At 43.2% G+C, this 23,323-nt stretch overlaps 1 protein-coding gene and 1 long non-coding RNA gene across 4 annotated transcripts in view; one reads left to right on the top strand and one right to left on the bottom strand.

The window, feature by feature from the left end:
- dap3 (death associated protein 3) overlaps positions 1–14,352 on the top strand; it is a 34,518-nt gene extending 20,166 nt beyond the window's left edge. For all 3 annotated transcript variants that reach the window (XM_069940573.1, XM_069940574.1, XM_069940576.1), the window contains exons 7-13: positions 1,369–1,499; positions 4,255–4,335; positions 5,712–5,870; positions 7,119–7,178; positions 9,310–9,399; positions 11,835–11,952; positions 13,880–14,352. In XM_069940573.1, coding sequence (XP_069796674.1) covers positions 1,369–1,499; positions 4,255–4,335; positions 5,712–5,870; positions 7,119–7,178; positions 9,310–9,399; positions 11,835–11,952; positions 13,880–13,965 — 725 coding nt within the window. In that variant the 3' untranslated portion in view covers positions 13,966–14,352. The remainder of the gene's footprint in view (positions 1–1,368; positions 1,500–4,254; positions 4,336–5,711; positions 5,871–7,118; positions 7,179–9,309; positions 9,400–11,834; positions 11,953–13,879) is intronic.
- On the bottom strand, positions 428–13,220 carry LOC138764520 (uncharacterized). Its single transcript, XR_011358177.1, has 2 exons — positions 12,972–13,220; positions 428–1,009 (listed from the first exon to the last, which is right to left on the bottom strand). It is a non-coding gene; the product is annotated as an uncharacterized lncRNA (long non-coding RNA).
- Positions 14,353–23,323: the final 8,971 nt, after the last annotated feature.

The raw sequence follows: 23,323 nt of genomic DNA, 5'->3' as shown, positions 1-23,323 counted from the left end.
AGGGGTGGCATGGTTTGGCAACCATGGTGAGTGGAGTTGGTGGTGATGGGGATCTGCCTGGTGGGAAGGGGACCAGCCCTGGTGGTTGGGTGGGGATAGGAGATGGGATGGGGCCCAGCCCAAGGTTTGGGGGTAATCTGAATGTTGGGGTGAGGGGCTAAGCCAAGGGGGAGTGACTAGGCCTAGATGTGCAGAATGGGAATTGGGTGGGGGGGGGGGGAGTAAGAGGGGATGGCTTTGTTGGGTTTGAAGGATTGGTATGGCAGGCAGCGTAGTGAGATAAACAGCAAGGGGATCAGCTGGGTGAAGGAAAGATTTCAGTATGGGTAGGTGTCTTGGGTAAACTTGTACCTCTCACTTTGTTCGTTTTAGATTGGTCACAGTGTTTGAGCTACTGAAAGAAAATAGACACATACACTGAGAGCAATTCAGATTATACAAATGTTTATTACAAATTCAAAAGCTGATTTCACACTACAATATTGCAAGCCCTTCCCAATTATACTTATCAACGCTTGGACTGGTCCCAACTGCCGAAGCGAGGCAACAACTGCACACTTGTAGTAGGTTGTCAGGGCGCCGGTAGCAGCTTCTCCGCCTCCCCTGACCAGGACGTTGGCTGGACTCTAGAAGTTCTTCTTGCTGAGAGATGTTGCCACCTCTTGGAGAGTCTCAAACTTCAGCAGCGGGACCATGGCTTATATTACCCAAAAACTGCTTACCCAAGCACCTATTCCCAGCACAGCAAGAAAGATAAGCAAGCAAGCTAGCATGCCTAGGCTTCTATCGAATAACATAATTTTCAGCTTATCACTTTGAATACAATGGTTTATTTTGCATCAAGGCTAGGCCTTTGACAGTCTGTGACCAAAACAAGCAGGAAGATTAAATGTTCTTGGTACGCATATGTCCTTTCTTCAGATAACAGCATCTCTGGTCCCTCAGTGGAATTTAGCTTATGTCTGCTGATTCTAAAGCAAGCAGGTTCTCAGCCTTGCAGAACCAAGAGCTGCAAATTAAAAAAATAAGCAGGTTAGAATCTTCCATTACAGTAGGATGCACTGGTAGGACAGCTGAGGATTGGGAGGAGGAATCAGCCAGTGTTGAGGAGGGGGTGCAGCTCTTGTCCAGGAGTATGGGTTCAGCGAGATGGTTTCTATTACGCTTTGGTGGTCAGCTGCGTGTCTCGGTTACTCCAGCACCACGGCACTCTGCTGGGGTATCCCACAAGAATGCCATCATGCACCAGCGCTGGGGGCTCTCCTATACCTTCAGATCACTGCCTGGGCTGCGAGCTGCATTGGAACATGGTGACGCGGAGCTAGGGGCTGCGGGAAATGTCTAACCTAGCTCTGTTTACCACTGCAGCCTACCAGTGGGTCAAGCACTGCAAGGAGCTGTTGCCCTCCACCTACAGCCAAGGGCGCTTGGACCAGCCGCTGGAAGCCTCCACATGGCTGAAGAACTTCCGCATCACCAATGAGCGATTCCTGGCACAGGTGAGCTGGCTTTAGCCTGCCCGGAGAGCGCGCCAGCAGAGGGGATCTGGGCCCAGAGAGCATCCATGTCTGAGAGAGCCAACAGTACCTCTCCTTGGCATTGTTAAGTTCCCTGCCCCCAGTCGCAGGGTTGAACCCTGACCAGAAACTGCTGCAACACCCAGACATAACCTGAGGCTGCAGAATTCTAGAACTAGAGGACACAGGTCGAAGGTAAGAGGGACTTGAGGTAAGGGCACCAGGGTGTTCCATATCTGGAATGAGTTGCCAAAGATGTTTGGGCCAACATGTGGAGAAGAAAGATTTGGAAGGACATGGACCCAATGCCAACCTTAAATTTTAAAGATGGCAGTGTTGACATAGAGGTTAGTACAACGCCAGCAATTGGGACCAGGGTTCGAATCTAGTACTGTCTATAAGGAGTTTGTACATTCTCCTAGTGGATTTGGCACCTCTACTTCCTTAGGAGTTTGTGGAGGTTTGGTATGACACCAGAAACCCTGAAAAATTTCTAGAGGTGCGGTGAAAAGTGTGCTGACTGGTATAGTCTGGTATGGGGACACCAACCCCCTGAGCGTAAACCCCTGCTAAAGGTAGTGGACACAGCCCAAGACATCACAGGCAAAACCCTCCCAACCATTGAGAACATTTACAGGGAATGCTGGCGTCAGAGAGCAGCAGCGACCATTAAGGATCCACACCACCCAGCACACACTGTGTTCTCGATGCTGCCATCAGCAAAGAGGTCTCAGTGCCACAAGACGCGCACCACCAGGTTCAGGAATAGCTGCTACCCCTCCACCATCAGACTCCTCAACAACAAATTCAATCAGGGACTCACTTAAGGATTCTATTGATTTAATTTTTTAATTCTCTCTGTATTGTACAGTCAGTTTTATTTTCATTCGTTATCTGTTTACAGTTCTTTATTTTTCTTATGTGTATACATTATGTAGTTTTTTTTTGCATTACCAATTAATGGTATTTCTGGCTGGCCCGCTGGAAAAAGGATCTCAGGGTTGAATATGATGTCATGTATGTACTCTGACAATAAATCTGAAATTGTTTCCTCCCACTGTTAATTAGGTGTAGAGTGGGCAGAACCTGGGTGTCTGAGGAAAATGGAGAAGCCAATTTGATTCTAGGAAAGAGTTTGCCGACGATGAGCCCGAGTCTGTAAATTTTTTAATTTAAACACATAGCCCACGAGTCCATGCCACTCAGTTACATCCAAATGACCTACAACCCCCCCCCCCATCCGTATGTTTTTTGAAGGGTGGGAGTAAACAGGAGCCCTATGGGAAAACCCACGCTGACTTGGGGAGAACGTACAAACTGCTTACAGCCAGTGCAGGTTTTGAACCCCAATTTCAAACGCTGGTGCTGTACCAACATTCAACTAAACATTACACCAAATGTGCAGACTTTTAAATACACGAGGAGTTGGAGATTCTGGAGAACAGGTGCTAAGTTGGAGTTTGAGAGGACAAGGGAGGATCTCATAGAAGCATAAAATTCTGAAAGGAATAGTAAAGCTGGAAGCAAGGAGGTTGTTTCCACTGGCGGGTGAGACAAGAACATGGGGCAGAGCCTTGAGATTTGGGGGAGCAGAGATGAAGAGGAGGAACTGCTTCTCCTAGGTAGGAATGAACCTGTGGGATTCTCTGAGCAGTAGAGCTGCTTCACTGACTATAAAATTTAAATTTAGACATCCAGCAGACTAACAGGCCCTTTCATCCCACAAGCCCATGTTGCCCAATTGCACTCAATTATCTTGCAACCCCCGATATGTTTCGAATGGTGGGAGAAAACCCACGCAGACACAGGGAGAACATTCAAACTCCTTACAGACATTCGAATCCCAATTGCTGGTGCTGTAACAATGTCACGCTAACTAACATGCTAACCTGTTAGTAAAAACACAAGTGGATTTTTAAATGCCTGAGGAGTTGAGGATTCTGGGGAACAGGTGCTAAGTGAAGCAGAGTTTACAGTCAGGTCAGTCACGATCTGGGTGCCATAGAACACTACAACACAGAAACAGGCCCTTCAGCCCAATTAGTCTGTGCCAAATTATTTTTCTGCCTGGTCCCATTGACCTGCACCCAGACCATCGCCCTCCATAATCCTCCCATCTATGTATGTACTGACCATATGTTTCTCAAATGTTAGGGTGACTCTGTTACAGCACCAGTGACCTGGGTTTAAATCCCGTGCTGTCTGTTAGGTTTATGTACGTTCTCCCTGTGTCTGCGTGTGTTTCCTCCAAGTGCACCAGTTTCCTCTCACCCTTCATAAACATACGGGGGATTGTAGGTTAATTGGGGTTTTTAGGCGGCTGTACTGTGCTGTACGTTTAAATTTAAAATGAAGTCCACATTCACCACTTAATTTGGCAGCTCATTCCACACTCCCACCACTCTCTTTGTGAAGAAGTTTCCCCTGAATCTTTCATCTTTCACCTGTAGCCCATGTCCTCTGGTTCCTGCCTCACCCAACCTCAGTGGAAAAACCCGCATGCGCTCTACCACTTGTGCAGTGTATTGAATGGTGGAGCAGGCTTGAGTGGACTGATGGTCAACTCGTCCTGGTTCTGATGTTCTTTAAGGGACCAAGAAAGACCCTGTGATTGTTTACCGAGCATGGAGAATGTTCTGAAGCCCCTTTGACAAGGTGGGGGAAAGGTGGGACAGGGAGGAGGCCTTGTGGAAGGGCAGGGTGGTGCCACTAACAGCGTTTTATTTGTTGGAAGCAGCTGAAAACCCAGCGGAAGTACGTTTGGAGCAAGCGGGAGGCCACCGAGGAGGGGCGACCCTTGGGTGAAGTGGTGGACCAGGTGAGGGTTCTATCTTCCATCTACCAACTCTGATCCAAGATGGAGTCTGTGCTCCCCTCGCCCCATCCACACTGAGCCCCACCTGCGATGTTCCAACACCTTGGCACTCAGTCCCAAACTCTGTGGCCTCCTCAATACCAGAGACTGGACGTAGACTGGGAGATGGCTTTGTTGAGCACTTCAGCTCTGTCCACCGCAATAGCGGGAATCTCCCAGTGGCCACCCATTGCAATTCCCTGTCCCATTCCCTTGCTGACGTGTCTGTCCATGGTCTTATGCACTGCCAGACTGAGACCACCTGCAATTAGAGGAAGGACATCTCAGCTTCTGTCTAGGCACCATCCATCTGCATAGCATTAACATCAACTTCTCTGGTTTCCCATAACTCCTTTTTCCCCCTGTTGCCTTTCCCAAGCTCTGTCTCCCCTTTTTAGTCTGTCTCCTTTCACAGAGCCAAAATCAATTCTCGCCTTTCCTCTTGTATCCAGTTAATATCTTTTGACTGTTGGTCTGGGCTCCTCCCTTGCCAGTCTTCATCTTTATTCAGATGTCTGCCTGCTTTTTGTTTATATCTTGAAGAAAGGCTCAGGCCCAAAATGTTTGCAATATATCTTTAACATCCTATAGACGCCTCGAGATTGGCTATTCCTCCAGAACATGTGTGTTTTTACTAACATCACAGTCTGCAGACTTTCGTGTTTCACTCCAACCTCTTATTTCTCCTGTTTTAATCCCCAGTCATTGGTTGCTTGAGACCTGAGCTCTCAAATCCCTCCCCCTCCTCCAAGACCTGTAGCAAGCTGGAAGTTTTACCTGACACTCTACACACTGCCTTAAAATTGACCTCTGTAACTGGGCAGTGCCCTGCAGGGAGGCTGTGTCATGGTTGGGGATGTGGACAGTAACTGCTGGGTGGAGGAAGTGCTGGCAGGCAACTGTGCAAAGATCCCACATCTTCACCTCAGTTCGACAGGTGAAGTTCAGAGAGGACTCTTCCCGTGGCACAGTGGATAGACCCACCACCTCGCACGTCCATGGTCCTGAGTTCAATCCCCACCTCTGGCAGTGGGCCTGGAAGTTTACATGTTCTCCCCATTTCCCACCCTATGGGCGCTTTGGCCTCAAAGGTGTGCAAGGTCGGTGGGTTAATCAGCTGCTGTATGTTTCCCCCAGTGAGTGGGTGAGGGGCCCCACATTGGGTGTTGATGGAATAAAATGGGATTGGTGCAGGTGGGTGGTTGATGGTTGACTGAATCAGGGTAGTGAATCAGGGTAGTACTGGATACTGACCTCCAGTGAGCAAGTCCCTCTGGGGAGGGAACTGGTTCAGTAATACGAGCGTGACCCTCGATTGCTTTTCCCTTCCCAACGCTCAGGGTATAGCGCGAGTGAAGAATGCCAGTGATGTGGTGGGTGTGCTGTTCAAAGAGCTGAAGGCGCAGTGTTTGCCTAACACCTATCGGATGCTGGTGGCAGTGGATGGGGTCAATGCTCTCTGGGGACCGACCACCATGAGGAAGGAGGACAAGAGTCAGGTATTGCTGGTTTGTACCGCTCAAAGCTGCAGATCCCAGTGAGAATGATAACAAAAGGAGCAGTGGGAGGCCATTCAGCCCCTCGTGATCTATTGTTCCTTAACATCCTGGCTGTTCTCGTCATTCTGCCTCCCATCCCATATCCCTTCATTCCTTCTATCTCTGCTCCCTGGGTATTGAGTGACGGTTCCACTAGGTAGATGTGAACCATGGTAATAGACCCTTCAGCCCATGAGTCGGTACCCCCCCGCCATACATCAATTAACCTGCATATACTGGGAGATCACTTCATTGAGCAATTTTGCTCTGTCTGCATTAGTGACAGGGATCTCCCAGTGGCCAACCATTTCAATTCTGTGCCCTATTCCCACGCCGACATGCCTGTCCATGGTTTCAGGCACAGCCAAACCAGGACCACCTGTAAATTGGAGGAACACCTAATGTATTCCATCTGGTCACTCTCCAACCAGACGGCATTAACATTGACTTCTCCGGTTTCTGCTGGCCCACACCCCATTCTTCCCCTGTCCTTCAGTCTCCTTTCCTCCAGCTCTCCACCACCTTCCCTCTCCCACCGCCTGGCCATCTGAGCTTCCGCTGCCTGAATGCGGACTTTAGCCTGGGCCCCAACCATGTGCCAATTCCAAGCTCCAGAGGCCCAGATCTTGGGCTTAACACCCAGTTCCCCCGCACCCCCCCCCCCCTCACCCATCGATGTAGGTACTTGCCATGGTCAAAATAGTATGCATATAATAGTCAACCACCTAAGTTTTACCCTAACAATTGGTCGGCAGAATTTGACTATTACATGTGTATATATGGTATAAAAAAATAATCTGTGTGAACCAGCATTGTTCAATATGTTTTGAAGAGTGGGAGGACACTCACACGGACATGGGGAGAACACACAAACTTCTTGTTGGCAGCGTGGGATATGAACCCAGGTTGCTAGCGCTCTAATAATGTTGTACTATTTGTATCGCCCTCCGAAATTCTCCTCCTCTTCTCTGTCTTGAATAGCCAACTCCTTGTGGCCCTGAACCTTGGTTCTGGACACCGTGGGTGGGGGGGTGGGGAAAACTGCCATCCACGTCGGAGACCATCCTTTCCTCGAGCTGGTTGGGGAGGTCGGGACACAGATCATCACTCCAGTTTGTGTGGCACTATCCTGTCCTATGAACCAGCAGGAACCATGCACTCCCTGCAACCATTGGGGGGCAGCCACTGACCCATCTGCTTCTTCCGTAGGTGCTTCCATCCGAGCTCACCCTGATCCACAATTTGAGGAAGCTGGTGTCAAACAATTGGGTAAGGAATGTTCGGGGGACCATGGTGGGTTGTGAGCCAGGACTGGTGTGTTCACCAACTAATTCCTCGTCTATTCCAGGTAGAGGAGTTGTCCTTTGACAGGAAATGCTGCTTTCCACTGCATCCGGTGTTTCCGTTGTGGCCTCCTTGACATTGCTGAGCACCTTCACTCTGTCTGCATCGGTGACAGGGCGTTCGCAGTGGCCAACCATTACAATTCTGCGCTCCACTCCCACACTGACATGTCTGTCCATGGCCTCATGCACTGCTAAACCAAGACCATCCTTAAATTGGAGGAGCAACACCTAATGTATTCCATGGACATTCTCCAACCAGATGGCATTAATATCAAACTCTCCAGTTTCTGCTGGCCCCATTCTCCCTCTCTTCCCCATCCCTCTGTCTTCTTTCCTCCAGCTCTTCACCCCCTTCACTCTCCATTCCCAGAGCCACCCCTCCCTCCACGTTTTCTCGTGCCCTTCCTCCTTTATCTACTTATGACCTCTTGGCTGTGGGTCCTGTCCCTCCCCCACCATTTTATTCAGGTGCCTGCCTATATTTTGCTCATACCTAGACGAAGTCAGGCTCGAAACATTGATTATGTATCTTTGCTACATAAAGAACGCTGTGTGACTGGATGAGTTTCTCCAGCATTTTTTTTCTTTGGTTAAAAGACCTGTGACTATCAAATCAATGCCTCTCATGACTTTGTAAACCTCTACAGCAGGGGTGTCAAACTCAAATTCACAGAGGGCTAAAATTAAAAACTTGGACTAAGTCGTGGGCCAATCTAAATATTTATTGAAAATTTTCAACAACATCTGCATGTTTTCTCTTCTTTCAACATATGCAAAGTTTAACTTTTTCTTATTAAAATAAATGTTTAATAATAGTTAAACTCTTTCCAGAAGAAGCATTAACAAATGAGAAATAAAATATTCAATAAATAATATTTCTCTATTGCCTTTCAGCTCCTTTTAAATGTTTTTTTTTCACAAGCCAACAAGTCAAAAAATAACAACTTGCTTCAATGAAAATCCAATCTTTCAACTATGAACAGTCCAAAGTTAACCAAAGAAAATATGAATCCAAGCTTAGCTTGCTACACTGTGATTTACTCTGATGCACCTGGGTCTAAACCAGATACTTGGCATCTCTTCTTAGATGCAAGTTCATCAAATTCTGGGGTCAGAGTTTGCCTCCCACCTGACTTGAAAGGTCCTGTTTTCTGTCTTTCGTTTGGCCATTTTTCATAAGGGGTTTATTACATGTGAGTTAGGCGACAGGTCGCAGATGCCTAATGAAAGTAAAGAGAGGAGGTGGGAGCGATTAGCGCCAACGCTTTTGCAAAGCATTTTGGGATTTGTAGTATTTGCTGTGAATGCGCTATACTGACGCGGCAGCCAGCGGGCCAGCTCTAATACATATTTGATATGATCTTGCAGGCCAAATATAATTATATCATGGGCCAAATTTGGCCCGCGGGCCTGAGTTTGACATGTGTGCTCTACAGGGTCACCCTCAGCCTTCTATACTCCAGAAGGAAAAGTCCTATCATCTCCTTGATAATTCCAGCCTAACGCTCCTCGTAGTATTCCTGTGAATCTTCTCTGCACCCTTTCTAAGTTTAATGTTACCTATCTTTTAGGTGGGTGACCAGACTTATCTGCTCTCACCAACATCTTAATGTGACATCCCTCCCCTGGTACTCAGAGCCTGGAACGATGAAGGCAAATGGGCCAAAGGGTGCCTTCCCCTCCCCGTGACCCTGCGTAATCACTTTCAAGGTACCTGTACCCGCTGATCTCTCTATTCTTCCCATGGCCCAGCCATTCTCTTCTCATTCAGTCGGAAATTCTCCTTCCCTTGTGGGGAGGTGGGAGGAGGGGTCCAATGTGTCAGTGCCTCGGTCCCATATGTGAGATGGAGATAAAACAGACCCAGGATTGACCCACCAGGCCCGGGACAACTGATCCCATTGTCGGCATTCTGCTGTAGGACCTTGCTGTGCACTGGTACGCTGTCTCCCTCTCGTTCCGGCAGGGTCTCCAGGCTGGTTATGGTCACAACCTAGTTTCTCCCCCCCCTTCCCCCAGCGCTCATGTTAACAACTTCCTCTTCTCCCCCACAGGCTGGCGGTGCCGTGGTCACCACCTTGACCCAGACTGGAGCACTGGGCGCCACTCACCTCTCCTACCTGCCTCATGACCTGCTAAGGAAGGTGAGTGACTGGGGTGTTGTTGATCGGCCGTTTGACTGATGGAGCCCCACTGAGCGGGGGTTTGTCCAGGCCAGGCTGTTGCTGGGGGAACACACTTTACCCCATTCAAGGTGTCAGTGTAGTTGAGCATAAGTTCAACGTTCAAAATTCTAATATTTTATTGTCATGTAATAAAACACAAAATGTCACATTACATGAAATTTCCTTTAGTCTACCATAAATAAGGCAGTAAAAAAATTTGCTATCAACAGAAATTGCCCCAGCACCCCTTACAGCCAGAGAAAGAGAAGCAAAAGAGAGTTGTTTTCCCCTACCACCCCCCAGAGTCACTGAGTGTCCGTGAATTCGCCTCCAGCGTTCCCCCAGCATTCCCTGTTTGATCCATCGGCAAATGGAACTCCAGATCCAAACCTCCAACATTATGAGTTAGCCCCAGCACCCTCTCTCATTTTGGTTCCAATACCTGGTACCTTCTTCAGTCGGTCTCCAACAGACCATAGCCTGGTGTGAGAGACCCTTGATCGCAGTTGCCAATGCACCACGCATCAAAATTCATACCAGCTGCACAGATACACAAGGGTCACCAACTACAATACCACAGCATGTCATGAGGCAGGAAACAAATAATAAATAAGTTAAGATGGACACAGGGAGAACATACAACCTCTTTACAGATAGTGGTGGATTCATACCTGGGTTACCGGCACTGTAACAGCACAGCGCTAGTAACAAATACCCCAATTAGCCTACAACCACCATATAGTACAGGTGGGAGGAATCCGGAGCACCTGGAGGAAATCCACGCAGACACAGGGAGAACATACAAACTCTTTACAGATAGTGGTGGATTCGAACCTGGGTTACCGGCACTGTAACAGCACAGCGCTAGTAACAAATACCCCAATTAGCCTACAACCACCATATAGTACAGGTGGGAGGAATCCGGAGCACCTGGAGGAAATCCACGCAGACACAGGGAGAACATACAAATTCTTTACGGATAGTGGTGGATTCGAACCTGGGTTACCGGCACTGTAACAGCACAGCGCTAGTAACAAATACCCCAATTAGCCTACAACCACCATATAGTACAGGTGGGAGGAATCCGGAGCACCTGGAGGAAATCCACGCAGACACAGGGAGAACATACAAACTCTTTACGGATAGTGGTGGATTCGAACCTGGGTTACCGGCACTGTAACAGCACAGCGCTAGTAACAAATACCCCAATTAGCCTACAACCACCATATAGTACAGGTGGGAGGAATCCGGAGCACCTGGAGGAAATCCACGCAGACACAGGGAGAACATACAAACTCTTTACAGATAGTGGTGGATTCGAACCTGGGTTACCGGCTCTGTAACAGCACAGCGCTAATAACAATGAAGACCTCTCAGATTCATGGGTGTCCTTTGGGCTCTTTTCTTGAGGTGGTACTTCATGAAGATGTCTTCGGTGAATCAGAGGCTTGTGATGGGATTGGTGAGGTTTGTGACTTTCTGGGGTACAGTACCGGTAAGGAAGGGTCCGTCGCTGTGTAACACTGGGGTATAGTACTGGTGGGGAAGGGTCCATCGCTGTGTAACACTGGGGTATAGTACTGGTGGGGAAGGGTCCGTCGCTGTGTAACACTGGGGTACAGTACTGGTGGGGAAGGGTCCATCGCTGTGTAACACTGGGGTACAGTACTGGTGGGGAAGGGTCCATCGCTGTGTAACACTGGGGTACAGTACTGGTGGGGAAGGGTCCATCGCTGTGTAATACTGGGGTACAGTACTGGTGGGGAAGGGTCCATCGCTGCGTAATACTGGGGTACAGTACTAGTAGGAACTGGTCTATCACTGTGTAACACTGGGGTTCAGTACTGGTGAGGAAGGGGTCTGTAACTAACACTGGAGTACAGTACTGATGGGGAAGAGTGTCACTGTATTAACGCTAGGGTATTGTATTGGTGGGGATGGGTCTGTCACTATAACCTGTGGGTACAATACTGGTGGGGACGAGTCTGTTCATTGTAAAATTGTTGTACAGTACTGGTGGGGATGAGCCTGTCACTATACAACACTGGGGAAAAGTACTAGTGGGAATGGGTCTGTCACTGTGTAACACTGGAATACGGTACTAGTGGGGACGAGTTTGTCACTGTATAACACCAGGGTACAATACTGGTGGGGATGGGTCTGTCACTGTGTATAACACCTGGGTAGAGTACTGGTGGGGAAGGGTCTGTTCACTATATAAAATTGTTGTACAGTATTGGTGGGGATGGGTCTGTCACTGTATAACACTGGACTATAGTACTGGTTGGAATAATTCATTTGAAGTGAGTTAAATTGTATTTGTGCTATCTCTAAGGATGCTCAATGTTCTCAAATAAATTTCATTGTGTTCAGTGACGAATTATGTCATTTGATGCTGTTGCCTCCTCCCACAGGAAGGCTTTGATGCCCTTGACCCCTTTGTTCCAATTAAAGTGGGGAATTATACCCAGAAGGAGTTTGAGAGCTGCTACCAGTACTATGTCGACCGCAAGTGGATTCAGCACGAGAAAGGTAAATGCCTGTGCACCTTCACAACCTGTCACTCCCTCTGCCAGCAGTTCCTGGCAGTTGGGCCGCTTGCTTTATTTCCCTTTCCTTTATCTATCCAACGGAAGATGGAAGCTCCCAGCTCCATGCCACGGTTCACTAGCCTCCTCCCCTTACAATCCCCAAGCTCCTCCCTCCTGTTTAGCCAGCTTCCATTTAAATCATGAAATGCAGGACATTCAGAACAGGCCAGTCAGCGGAATGAAAGAATGGGTCAATGATCTTTCCTTCTTACTGGATACTCCCCCCCCCCTCCCCCCCACCTGAATTTCAATATGTTGGGATAGAACATGTAACCTAATCCTACAGGACATGCCCTTCAGCCCACGATGTGCTGACCCATATAAACCTAACCCTTCTACATTCCAACAATCTAACCCTTCCCTCCCTTATACCCATAACCATAGAACATTACACCATAGAAACAGGCTCCTTTGACCCTTCTGGTCTGTGCCGAACCATTTTTCTGCCTAGTACCGCTGACCTGCACCCAGTCCATAGCCCTCCATACCCCTCCCATCCATGTATCTGTCCAAATTTTTCTTAAATGTTAAAATTGAGCCTGCATTCACCAGTTCAGCTGGCAGCTCGTTCTACACTCCAACCACTCTCTTGTGAAGTAGTTCCCCTTAATCTTCCCCCTAAACTTTTTCCCTTTCACTCTTTTTTTGGTTTGTATCTCGCCTAACATCAGTAGAGAAAGTCTACCTATATTTACTCTGTCTATCCCCCTCATAATTTTAAATACCTCTATTAAATCTCTCTCAGTCTTCTACACTTCAGGGAGTAAGGTCCTAACATATTTAACCTTTCCCTGAAACTCAAGTCCCAGCAACATCCTAGTAAATATTCTCTGCACTTTTTTTTTTGCAACTATGTGTCTGTTTAAGTCTTTTCAATGCCCCGATTGTACCAGCCTCTACCACCATCCCCAGCAATGCATTCCAGGCCACCACTACTGTGTATAAAAAAAAAAACCTTACCTTTGACTTCTCCCCCAAATACTTGTTTCATACACTTTCCTTTCACATTTTCTTCCTCCATAGTTGCTGCCTGACTGCGAAAAATTTGCATCTTTCCTGCTTTTGAAGGACTTTCTCCTTTATTGCCAACTTTAGATGGTCACATCTCCAACAAGACTGAAATGTTTAAGTTCTCATTCTTGGTTCCGATCCCTTTTGCCTCACATTTCCTGCCCTTCCAGATGCTGACCAATTGTTTGGTTCCCTGCCTTTGATGAGTCTTAGTCACATCACAAACTGCAACATTGGACAACAAATTTTTTTCAAAGGGTTTGCCTGCTGAAAAAAAATTGGGAATTTTTTCAATGTCAAGCTGAACACAAAGATAAATTCAGATTTGCTATATCATCAAGGAAGTTGGAGAAAGATTAAATTAACTTTTATTGAATTTAGCATGTTTATTCTCATGATGCTGACACGTTGGGTAAGTTCAACTGACCTAAAAATGTTTGCCGCTGATTTTTGTTTGTACCCATTGATGGGATTCTAGTTCCTGTGATGCTGCTTTTCCATGGTCACAATATTCCAGTGAAACCTTTCATTGTGTTCGTCACTGACTACACCAAGATCAGGGAAGAAGTCCAAGTGCGAATGCAGAAAATTAATTTTCAATAATATGTTGTATTTCATGGTTTTGTCTGCTTGAAGTCACAAAAATAAGTTATAATTTAAAAATGGTACATGACATGAACATTTTAATTCGTGATAAGCAGCCCAAAATCCATGAAGTGCACACAAAAATATTCAGGAACCAAAATCTTTGTTGTCCATCCAATATTAACAAGGAGGGTGGAGGTTATCTTCTCCCTGCCGTGGTCATGGCTCGGGTCAACCTGCTGATCGCACTCTTTCTCTCTCTCCCCCTACAGCTCTCACAGAAGAGGGGAAGCAGGAGCTGATCTTCCTTAGCAACTCCAACCCAGGGACCTTTGACAGAATCTGCGGCCCCCTCTGAGCTTTGTTGCCTCCCACTGTACTACTGCCCCCTCCTTCCCCCACGCTCCCAGCTGGAGGGAGAGAAGATATTGACAGCACATCCCACTTCAACACACTTCCCCGTCAATCCCCCTCCCTCACCCTGAAAAAACATAAAAACATTGACAAACCCACTGACACGTCCAAGATTCTGGCCTGCTTCAGCCGTGGATCCTTTTCATTGGGGAATTTCTACATCAACTCCAAAAGGAGCACCATCAAGAATGCAATGCAAAACAGGGACATTGGACAGCTAATTCTGCCAGAAACATTTTTACTCCATACTGAAGCTTGTTCCAGCAGCTTAAAGTATCCTGTGGATATTTTTAATTACCATTGAGTAACAATTAAAACATGGTGTATTTAACTGTCCTGTTGTGAAGCTCAATCTCAACACTGGTTTCTCTTTGAAGTCTAAAATTGACAATATCCAACCTAGTCTTAAATATATTTACTGCTTCAATAGGCAGTGAATTCCACAGATTCACCATCCTCTGGGAAAAGAAGTTCCTCCTAAATCTTCCCCTGAATCTAGAGGCTATGTCCCCTAGTTCTGGTCTCCCCTACCGATCAAAACAACTTACCTACCTCTATCTAATCTATGCCTTTAATAATTTTATATGTTTCAAAAAGATCCCCTGTCATTCTTCGAAATTCCAACGAGTACAGTGTCCCAAACGACTCAATCTCTCCTCATAGGCCAACCCCTTCATCTCTGGAATCAACCCGGTGAACCCCCTTTGCACCCCCAAAGCCAGTCCATCCTTCCTCAAGTAAGGAGACCAGAACTGCACGCAGTTCTCCAGCTTTGGCCTCATCAGTTGCAGCATAAACCTCCCTGCTCCTAAATCCAATCCCTGCAGCAATGAAGGCCAACATTCCATTTGCGTTCTTGATGTGGACAGTGTTGAAGGTTGTCGTAATTTACAACAGGACTTTAGGCGGAAAAGTGGCAGATGAAGTTCAATCCAGATAAGTGTGAGGTGATGCCTTTTGGTAAAGTACATGGTTCATTGTAGGGTACTTAACAGTGGAAGAACAAAGGGACCTTGGGTTCCAAATCCATATATCTCTCAAGGTTGACACATGGGTGAGGAGTCACGTGATGGAGTAGTGGCCGGTCAGGGAATTCCAGCCCTCTCTGGAAAAGTTTTTAAAAAACGCACAAAACACAAAGGTACAAGATTAAAATTTAAAATAAAGTAAAAATAAAGGTGAGAATAAAATGGCAGCGAAGAGAGAAAAGTCGAAAACAACGGGAAGAAGAGAAGAAGAAAGAATGTCGGAAGAAGAAGGTGAAGGCCTTACCTGTCCGAGGAGGCCCGCTGCGGAGAGAGAAGCCCGCTCCCTCATGTCAGTGGAAGTCCCGGGCTCGGGACTACAAAAATGGCTCGCAGAGCAGAGTAAAAGTGCGCAACCGCGCATGAAAAAAAACACACTGACGGGAGGGGGGAACAGCTGCGGAGTCGATCTCCACAGCTGAGAGAGACACCTGCAACACAGCAGCAGGTGCAGAACACAGACAATAACGACAACAAGAAAGAAGAGGGTAAAAAGAAAACAAGGAAACAACAGATGGTCAACCCAGAGGAAGAAGAAGAACAGAAAGAAATGGAAGAAAAAGAGAAAGGAAAGACAATGGATATATCTTTTTTTAAAGAATATATGTAATCAGTACAAGAATTTAATGACATAAAAAGAAGAATTAAGAATGCAGAAGAAAAAATGAATAAAATAGAAATGGTCCAATCAGAGATAGGAAAAAGTGGAAAATATGGAAGAAAGAAATAATCGTAGAAATGGAAGTAGAGGACTTAAAAGAGAAATTAGAAGAATCTAATAAAAAAGTTAAAGAGGCACATGAGCTGTTAGCTCAGAAGATAGATATAATGGAAAACTAAAATAGAAGAAATAATATAAAGATAGTGGGCCTTAAGGAAGATGAAGAAGGCAAGAATATGAGAGAATTTATAAAAGATTGGATCCCCAGGGTCCTAGGAAGACCAGAATTACAGGAAGAAATGGAAATAGAAAGGGCACATAGAACACTAGCCCCAAAACCACAACCGCAGCAAAAACCAAGATCCATTTTAGTAAAATTCCTAAGATATACAACAAGAGAAAATATATTGGAGAAAGCAATGAAGAAAATAAGAGAAGACAAAAAGCTACTGAAATACAAAGGTCAAAAAAAAATTTTCTATCCAGACATAAGCTTTGAATTCCTGAACAAGAGGAAGGAGTTCAATACAGCAAAAACGATCTTATGGAAAAAAGGATATAAATTTATGTTAAAATACCCAGCGGTACTTAAAATAATTATTCCAGGGCAACAAAACAGGCTATTCTTGGATCCAGAGGAAGCACGAAAATTTGCAGAACAACTACAAAACAAGCAGAGAGATAAAGACATGTAATGAGAGTAAAAATGACCACAAACTATATGTATGTGGGTATATATATATATATAGATGTGTATGTATTTAGAGGAAAATATATAGAGTATAGATAAGAATTAATAAGGGAATGAAAGGGAATAAGGAGGGAATTAAAAGAGCGACCTTTGTTACATATGAAAATTGAAATCTTTTCTGGGGGGGGAGCTGGGTGGGGAGGAGGAGTTTCGGTCACTGCAAAATCAGTTGACGTGTGCGAGTGAATTCGCAAATCCAAATGGAGACGGGAGATGTGGTTGCCCGACAAGGGATAAATGGCAACTCAGGAGAGGGAGGGGAGAATGGGGTGAAAAGTTTTAAATAGGAGAATAAGGAAAATGTTTTATGTTTTAGAAATGTTGTCTTATAAAGTGTTCAAAACAAGAAAGCAGAAATCGATAAGAAGGTAAGGTGATGATGGAGAAACGGAAAGGGAAGATAAATAAAGTACGAAATGGCTACGTTGAACTATATGACTTTAAATATTAACGGAATACATAACCAAATCAAAAGGAAGAAACTGCTAAATTTACTGAAAAAAGAAAAAATTGATATAGCATTTGTGCAAGAAACACATTTAACTGAATTGGAGCACAAGAAATTAAAGAGAGATTGGGTAGGACACGTAACAGCAGCATCGTATAATTCAAAAGCAAGAGGATGAGCTATATTAATCAGTAAAAATGTACCAATTAAAATTGAAGAGGAAATAATAGATCCAGCCAGGAGATATGTAATGATAAAATGTCAGATATATTCGGAGTTTTGGAATCTACTCAATGTATATTCACCTAACGAAGAAGATCAAAAGCTTATGCAAGATATTTTTTTGAAGATAACAGTTACGCAAGGGAACATATTAATAGGAGGGGATTTCAACCTGAATTTGGATTCAAATATGGATAAAACTGGGGAAAAAAATTAACAGAAAGAACAAAGTAACCAAATTTATAATTAAATTGATGCAAGAAATGTACCTTTTGGATAGATGGAGGAAACAACACCCAAAGGAAAAGGAATATTCATATTATTCGGGTAGACATAAAACATACTCAAGAATAGACCTATTTCTGTTATCAGCTCGTATGCAAGATAGAGTAAGAAAAACAGAATATAAAGCTAGATTACTATCGAACCATTCACCCTTAATATTGACAGTAAAGCTAGAGGACATCCCTCCAAGAATGTATAGATGGAGATTAAACCCCTTGCTACTTAAAAGGCAGGATTTTAGAGAATTCATTGAAAGACAAATTAAAATGTACTTTGAAATAAATACGGAATCAGTGAAAGATAACTTTATACTATGGGATGCAATGAAAGAGTTCATTCGAGGGCAAATAATAAGTTATGTAACCAAGATGAAGAAGGACTATAATCAGGAAACAGAGCAGTTGGAAAGGGAAATAGTAAATATAGAAAAAGAATTAGCAATGAAGGAAGATACAACTAAAAGAAGAGAATTGGCAGATAAAAAAATAAAATATGAAACACTACAAACATATAAGGTGGAGAAGAATATAATGACGACAAAACAGAAATATTATGAACTAGGGGAAAAAACGCACAAAATTCTAGCATGGCAGCTTAAGACTGCTTAACAAGCTAAGAAAATGGTATTGGCATCAAGGAAAAAAGACAAACAAATCACATATAATCCAACGGAGATCAATGAAAACTTTAGAGAATTCTATGAACAATTATACCAAACTGAAAACAAAGGGAAAGAAGACAAAATAGATGAATTTTAACTCAAACTGAACTACCAAAATTACAAATAGAGGAACAAAATAAATTAACAGAACCACTTGAAATAGTAGAAATACAAGAGATAATAAAAAAAACTACCAAATAATAAAACACCAGGAGAGGATGAATTCCCAATAGAATTCTATAAAACATTTAAAGATTTATTAATTCCTCCCCTCCTGGAAGTAATCAACCAGATTGACAAAACACGAAGCTTTCCAGATTCATGTAAAACAGCAATAATTACAGTAATACCAAAGCAAGGGAAAGATCCACTCGCACCAGCGTCATATAGACCAATATCATTACTTAACACAGATTATAAGATAATAGCTAAACTATTAGCAAACAGATTAGCAGAGTATGTACCTAAAATGGTAAATCTAGACCAAACTGGATTTATTAAAAAAAGATGCACAACAGACAATATTTGTAAATTTATTTACTTAATTCATGCAGTAGAAGGGAGTAAAGCGCCAACAGTAGCAGTTGCTTTAGACGCAGAGAAGGCCTTTGACAGAGTAGAATGGAATTATTTATTCAAAGTATTGCAAAAATTTAGTTTACCAGAGAAGTATATTAATTGGATTAAAGCATTATATAAGAGCCATTGGCGAAAGTGACAGTAAATGGATATATATCAAAGCAGGTCAACACGGCAGGGATGCCCACTATCACCCTTATTGTTCGCGTTAGCTATAGAACCACTAGCAGAATAGATAAGAACAGAAAATAATATAAAAGGGATAAAATTAAAAGACAAGGAATATAAAATCAGTTTATTTGCGGATGATGTCATAGTATACTTTTTCTTCTTTGGCATGGCTTCGCGGACAAAGATTTATGGAGGGGGTAAAAAGTCCACATCAGTTGCAGGCTCGTTTGTGGCTGATAAGTCTGATGCGGGACAGGCAGACACGGTTGCAGCGGCTGCAGGGGAAAATTGGTTGGTTGGGGTTGGGTGTTGGGTTTTTCCTCCTTTGCCTTTTGTCAGTGAGGTGGGCTCTGCGGTCTTCTTCAAAGGAGGTTGCTGCCCGCCAAACTGTGATGCGCCAAGATGCACAGTTTGAGGCGATATCAGCCCACTGGCGGTGGTCAATGTGGCAGGCACCGAGGGAGTCACGTGATGGAGTAGTGGCCGGACGGTGAACTCCAGCCCTCTCCAGAAAAGTCGGGAAAAACAAGAGAAAATACAAAGGCACAGAAATACAAGTTAAAGAAAAGTGAATATAAAGGTGGAAAGAAGATGGAGACAAAAGGAGAAAAATCAAAATCAACGGAAAGAAGAGAGGAAGAGAAGACAACGGAGGAAAAAGGTGAAGGCCTTACCTGTCCGAAGAGGCCCGCTGTGGAGAGAGGAGCCCACTACCTCAGGTCGGTAGAAAAAGAACTACAACAATGGCTCACAGAGCCGAGTAAAAGTGCGCAACCGCGCATGCGCATGAAAAAACACACACCGACGGGAGGGGGTACCAGCTGGGGAGTCGATCTCCACAGCCGGCAACGACAGCTGCAGAACACCTGCAGCAAGAAGAGACCACAGAAGACAATGGAAACAAGAAAGAAGAGGAGGAAAGGGCATCAAAGAAACAACAGATGGCCAACCCAGAGGAAGAAGAGGAAGAATACAGTGAAATAGATAAAGGGAAAGGCAAGGTAAAGGATATACTTGCTCTTGTTAGAGGATACATGGAGTCATTTAAAGAATGGCAAACACAGGAATTCAATGATTTAAGAAGAAGAATAAACAACACAGAAAAGAAAATAAATAAAATGGATATGACCTTAACAGAAATGGGGAAAAAAATGGACAAGATGGAAGAACGGGCAATAGCAGCAGAAATGGAGGTAGAAGACTTAAAAAAGAAATTGGAGGAATCTAATAAAAAAACTAAAGAGACACAAGAATTACTTGCTCAAAAAATAGATAGAATGGAAAATTATAACAGAAGAAATAACATAAAGATAGTGGGCCTTAAGGAAGATGAAGAAGGCAAGAATATGAGGGAGTTTATAAAAGAATGGATCCCTAAGACCCTAGGATGTCCAGAACTACAGCAAGAAATGGAAATAGAAAGGGCACATAGAGCATTGGCCCCTAAACCACAACCACAACAAAAACCAAGATCTATTGTAGTAAAATTCCTAAGATATACTACAAGAGAAAAGGTACTGGAGAAGACAATGGAAAAAGTAAGAGAGGGCAACAAACCACTGGAGTATAAAGGGCAAAAAATCTTCATTTATCCAGATATAAGTTTTGAATTCCTAAAGAAGAGAAAAGAGTTCAATACAGCAAAGGCAATTTTATGGAAGAAAGGATATAAATTTACACTGAAGCATCCTGCGGTATTGAAAATATTTATTCCAGGACAACAAAACAGACTGTTCTCGGATCCAGAAGAAGCACGAAAATTTGCAGAACAATTACAAAAATAGACTGAGGGATGAAGACGGGTAATGAGAGTAAAAATGATCACGATTGATATGTATGTGGGTAAAGACAAAAATAGACTGAGGGATGAAGACGGGTAATGAGGGTAAAAATGACCACGATTGATATGTATGCGGGTAAAGAGGTATAAGAGTGAATAGAGACAATGGGCATACGTGAAAGTATCTGTAATTAGAGGAAAACATAGATAGTATAGACAAGAATTAATAAGGGAAGGTAATGGAATAGAGAGAATAAGGAGGGAATTAAAAGAGTGACCTTTGTGACATATGAAAAGTGAAATCTTTTCTGGGGGGGGCTGGGTGGGGGAAAAGAGCGGTCACTGCAAAATCAGTTGACGCTTGTGAGTGGATTCGCAAATCCAAATGGAGAGGGGAGATGTGGTTGTCCGACAAGGGATAAAGGACAACTCAGGAGGGGAAGGGGAGATTGGGGATAAAGAAGATAGAAATAGGAGAATAAGGAAAATGTTGGATGTTGTAGGAATGTTGTCTGGTAAAGAGTTGAAAATAAGAAAACAGAAATGGAAAAGGAGGAAAGGTAATGATGGAAAAACGGAAAGAGAAGATAAACAAAATATAAAATGGCTACGCTGAACTATATGACTTTAAATATTAATGGAATACATAACCAAATTAAAAGGAAGAAACTACTAAATTTACTGAAAAAGGAAAAAATAGATATTGCATTTGTCCAAGAAACACACTTAACTGAATTGGAGCACAAGAAATTAAAGAGAGATTGGGTAGGACATGTAACAGCAGCATCGTATAATTCAAAAGCAAGAGGAGTGGCTATATTAATTAGCAAAAATGTGCCATTTAAAATAGAAGAGGAAATAATAGATCCAGCAGGGAGATATGTTATGATAAAATGTCAGATATATTCGGAGCTTTGGAATCTACTTAATATATATTCACCTAACGAAGAAGATCAAAAGTTTATGCAAGATATCTTTTTGAAGGTAGCTAATACGCAAGGGAACATACTAATAGGAGGGGATTTCAATCTGAAATTGGATCCAAATATGGATAAAACGGGGAAAAAAATTAACAGGAAGAACAAAGTAACCAAATTTATAATTAAATCAATGCAAGAAATGAAACTTGTGGACATATGGAGGAAACAAAACCCAAAAGAAAAGGAATACTCATACTACTCGACTAGACATAAAACATACTCAAGAATAGACCTATTTTTGTTATCAGCTAGTATGCAGGACAGAGTAAGAAAAACAGAATATAAAGTGAGAATGCTATCGGACCATTCACCCTTAATAATGACAGTAAAGCTAGAGGACATCCCTCCAAGAATGTATAGATGGAGATTAAACCCCATGCTACTTAAAAGACAGGATTTTAGAGAATTTATTGAAAAACAATTAAAAATGTACTTTGAAGTAAATACGGAATCAGTGGAAGATAAGTTTATACTATGGGACGCAATGAAAGCATTCATTAGAGGACAAAAAATAAGTTATGCAACCAAGAGGAAGAAGGACTATAATCAGGAAACAGAGCAGTTGGAAAGGGAAATAATAAACATAGAAAAAAAATTAGCAATAAAGGAAGATACAACCAAAAGAAGAGAATTGGCGGATAAAAAAATAAAATATGAAACATTACAAACATATAAGGTGGAGAAGAATATAATGAAGACAAAACAGAAATATTATGAACTAGGTGAAAAAACACACAAAATCTTAGCATGGCAGCTTAAGACAGAGCAAACTAAGAAAATGGTATTGGCAACAAGGAAAAAAGACAAACAAATTACATATAATCCAAAAGAAATTAAGGAAAACTTCAGAGAATTCTATGAACAATTATACCGAACTGAAAACGAAGGGAAAATAGATGAATTTTTGACTAAAATTGAACTACCAAAACTACAAATAGAGGAACAAAATAAATTAACAGAACCATTTGGAACAGTAGAAATACAAGAGATAATAAAAAAATTACCAAATAATAAGACACCAGGAGAGGATGGACTCCCAATAGAATTCTACAAAACATTTAAAGATCTAATAATACCGCCCCTCCTGGATGTAATCAACCAGATTGATGAGACACAAAACTTACCAGATTCATGTAAAACAGCAATAATTACAGTGATACTAAAACAAGGGAAAGATCCACTCTCACCAGCGTCATATAGACCAACATCTCTGCTAAACACAGATTATAAGATAATAGCTAAACTATTAGCAAACAGATTAGCAGAGCAGGTACCGAAAATGGTAAATTTAGACCAAACTGGATTTATCAAAAAAAGACGCACAACAGACAATATTTGTAAATTTATTAACTTAATTCATGCAGTAGAAGGAAATAAAGCACCGGCAGTAGCAGTTGCTTTAGACGCAGAGAAGGCCTTCGACAGAGTAGAATGCAATTACTTGTTCAAAGTATTGCAAAAATTCAGTTTACCGGAGAAGTATATTAATTGGATTAAAGCATTATATAAGGGACCGTTAGCGAAAGTGACAGTAAATGGACATGTATCAAAGCAATTTAACTTAAGCAGGTCAACGCGGCAGGGATGCCCACTATCACCATTATTGTTTGCGCTAGCTATAGAACCACTAGCAGAATCGATAAGAATAGATAATAATATAAAAGGAATAAAAATAAAAGACAGGGAATATAAAATCAGTCTATTTGCGGATGATGTGATAGTGTACTTAACAGAACCAG

This window comes from Narcine bancroftii, chromosome 5, assembly GCF_036971445.1.
Source record: "Narcine bancroftii isolate sNarBan1 chromosome 5, sNarBan1.hap1, whole genome shotgun sequence".
NCBI classification, from domain to species: Eukaryota; Metazoa; Chordata; class Chondrichthyes; order Torpediniformes; family Narcinidae; genus Narcine; species Narcine bancroftii.
Note: the sequence above shows the minus strand (reverse complement) of the source record. Positions and strands in the feature narration are given on the sequence as shown.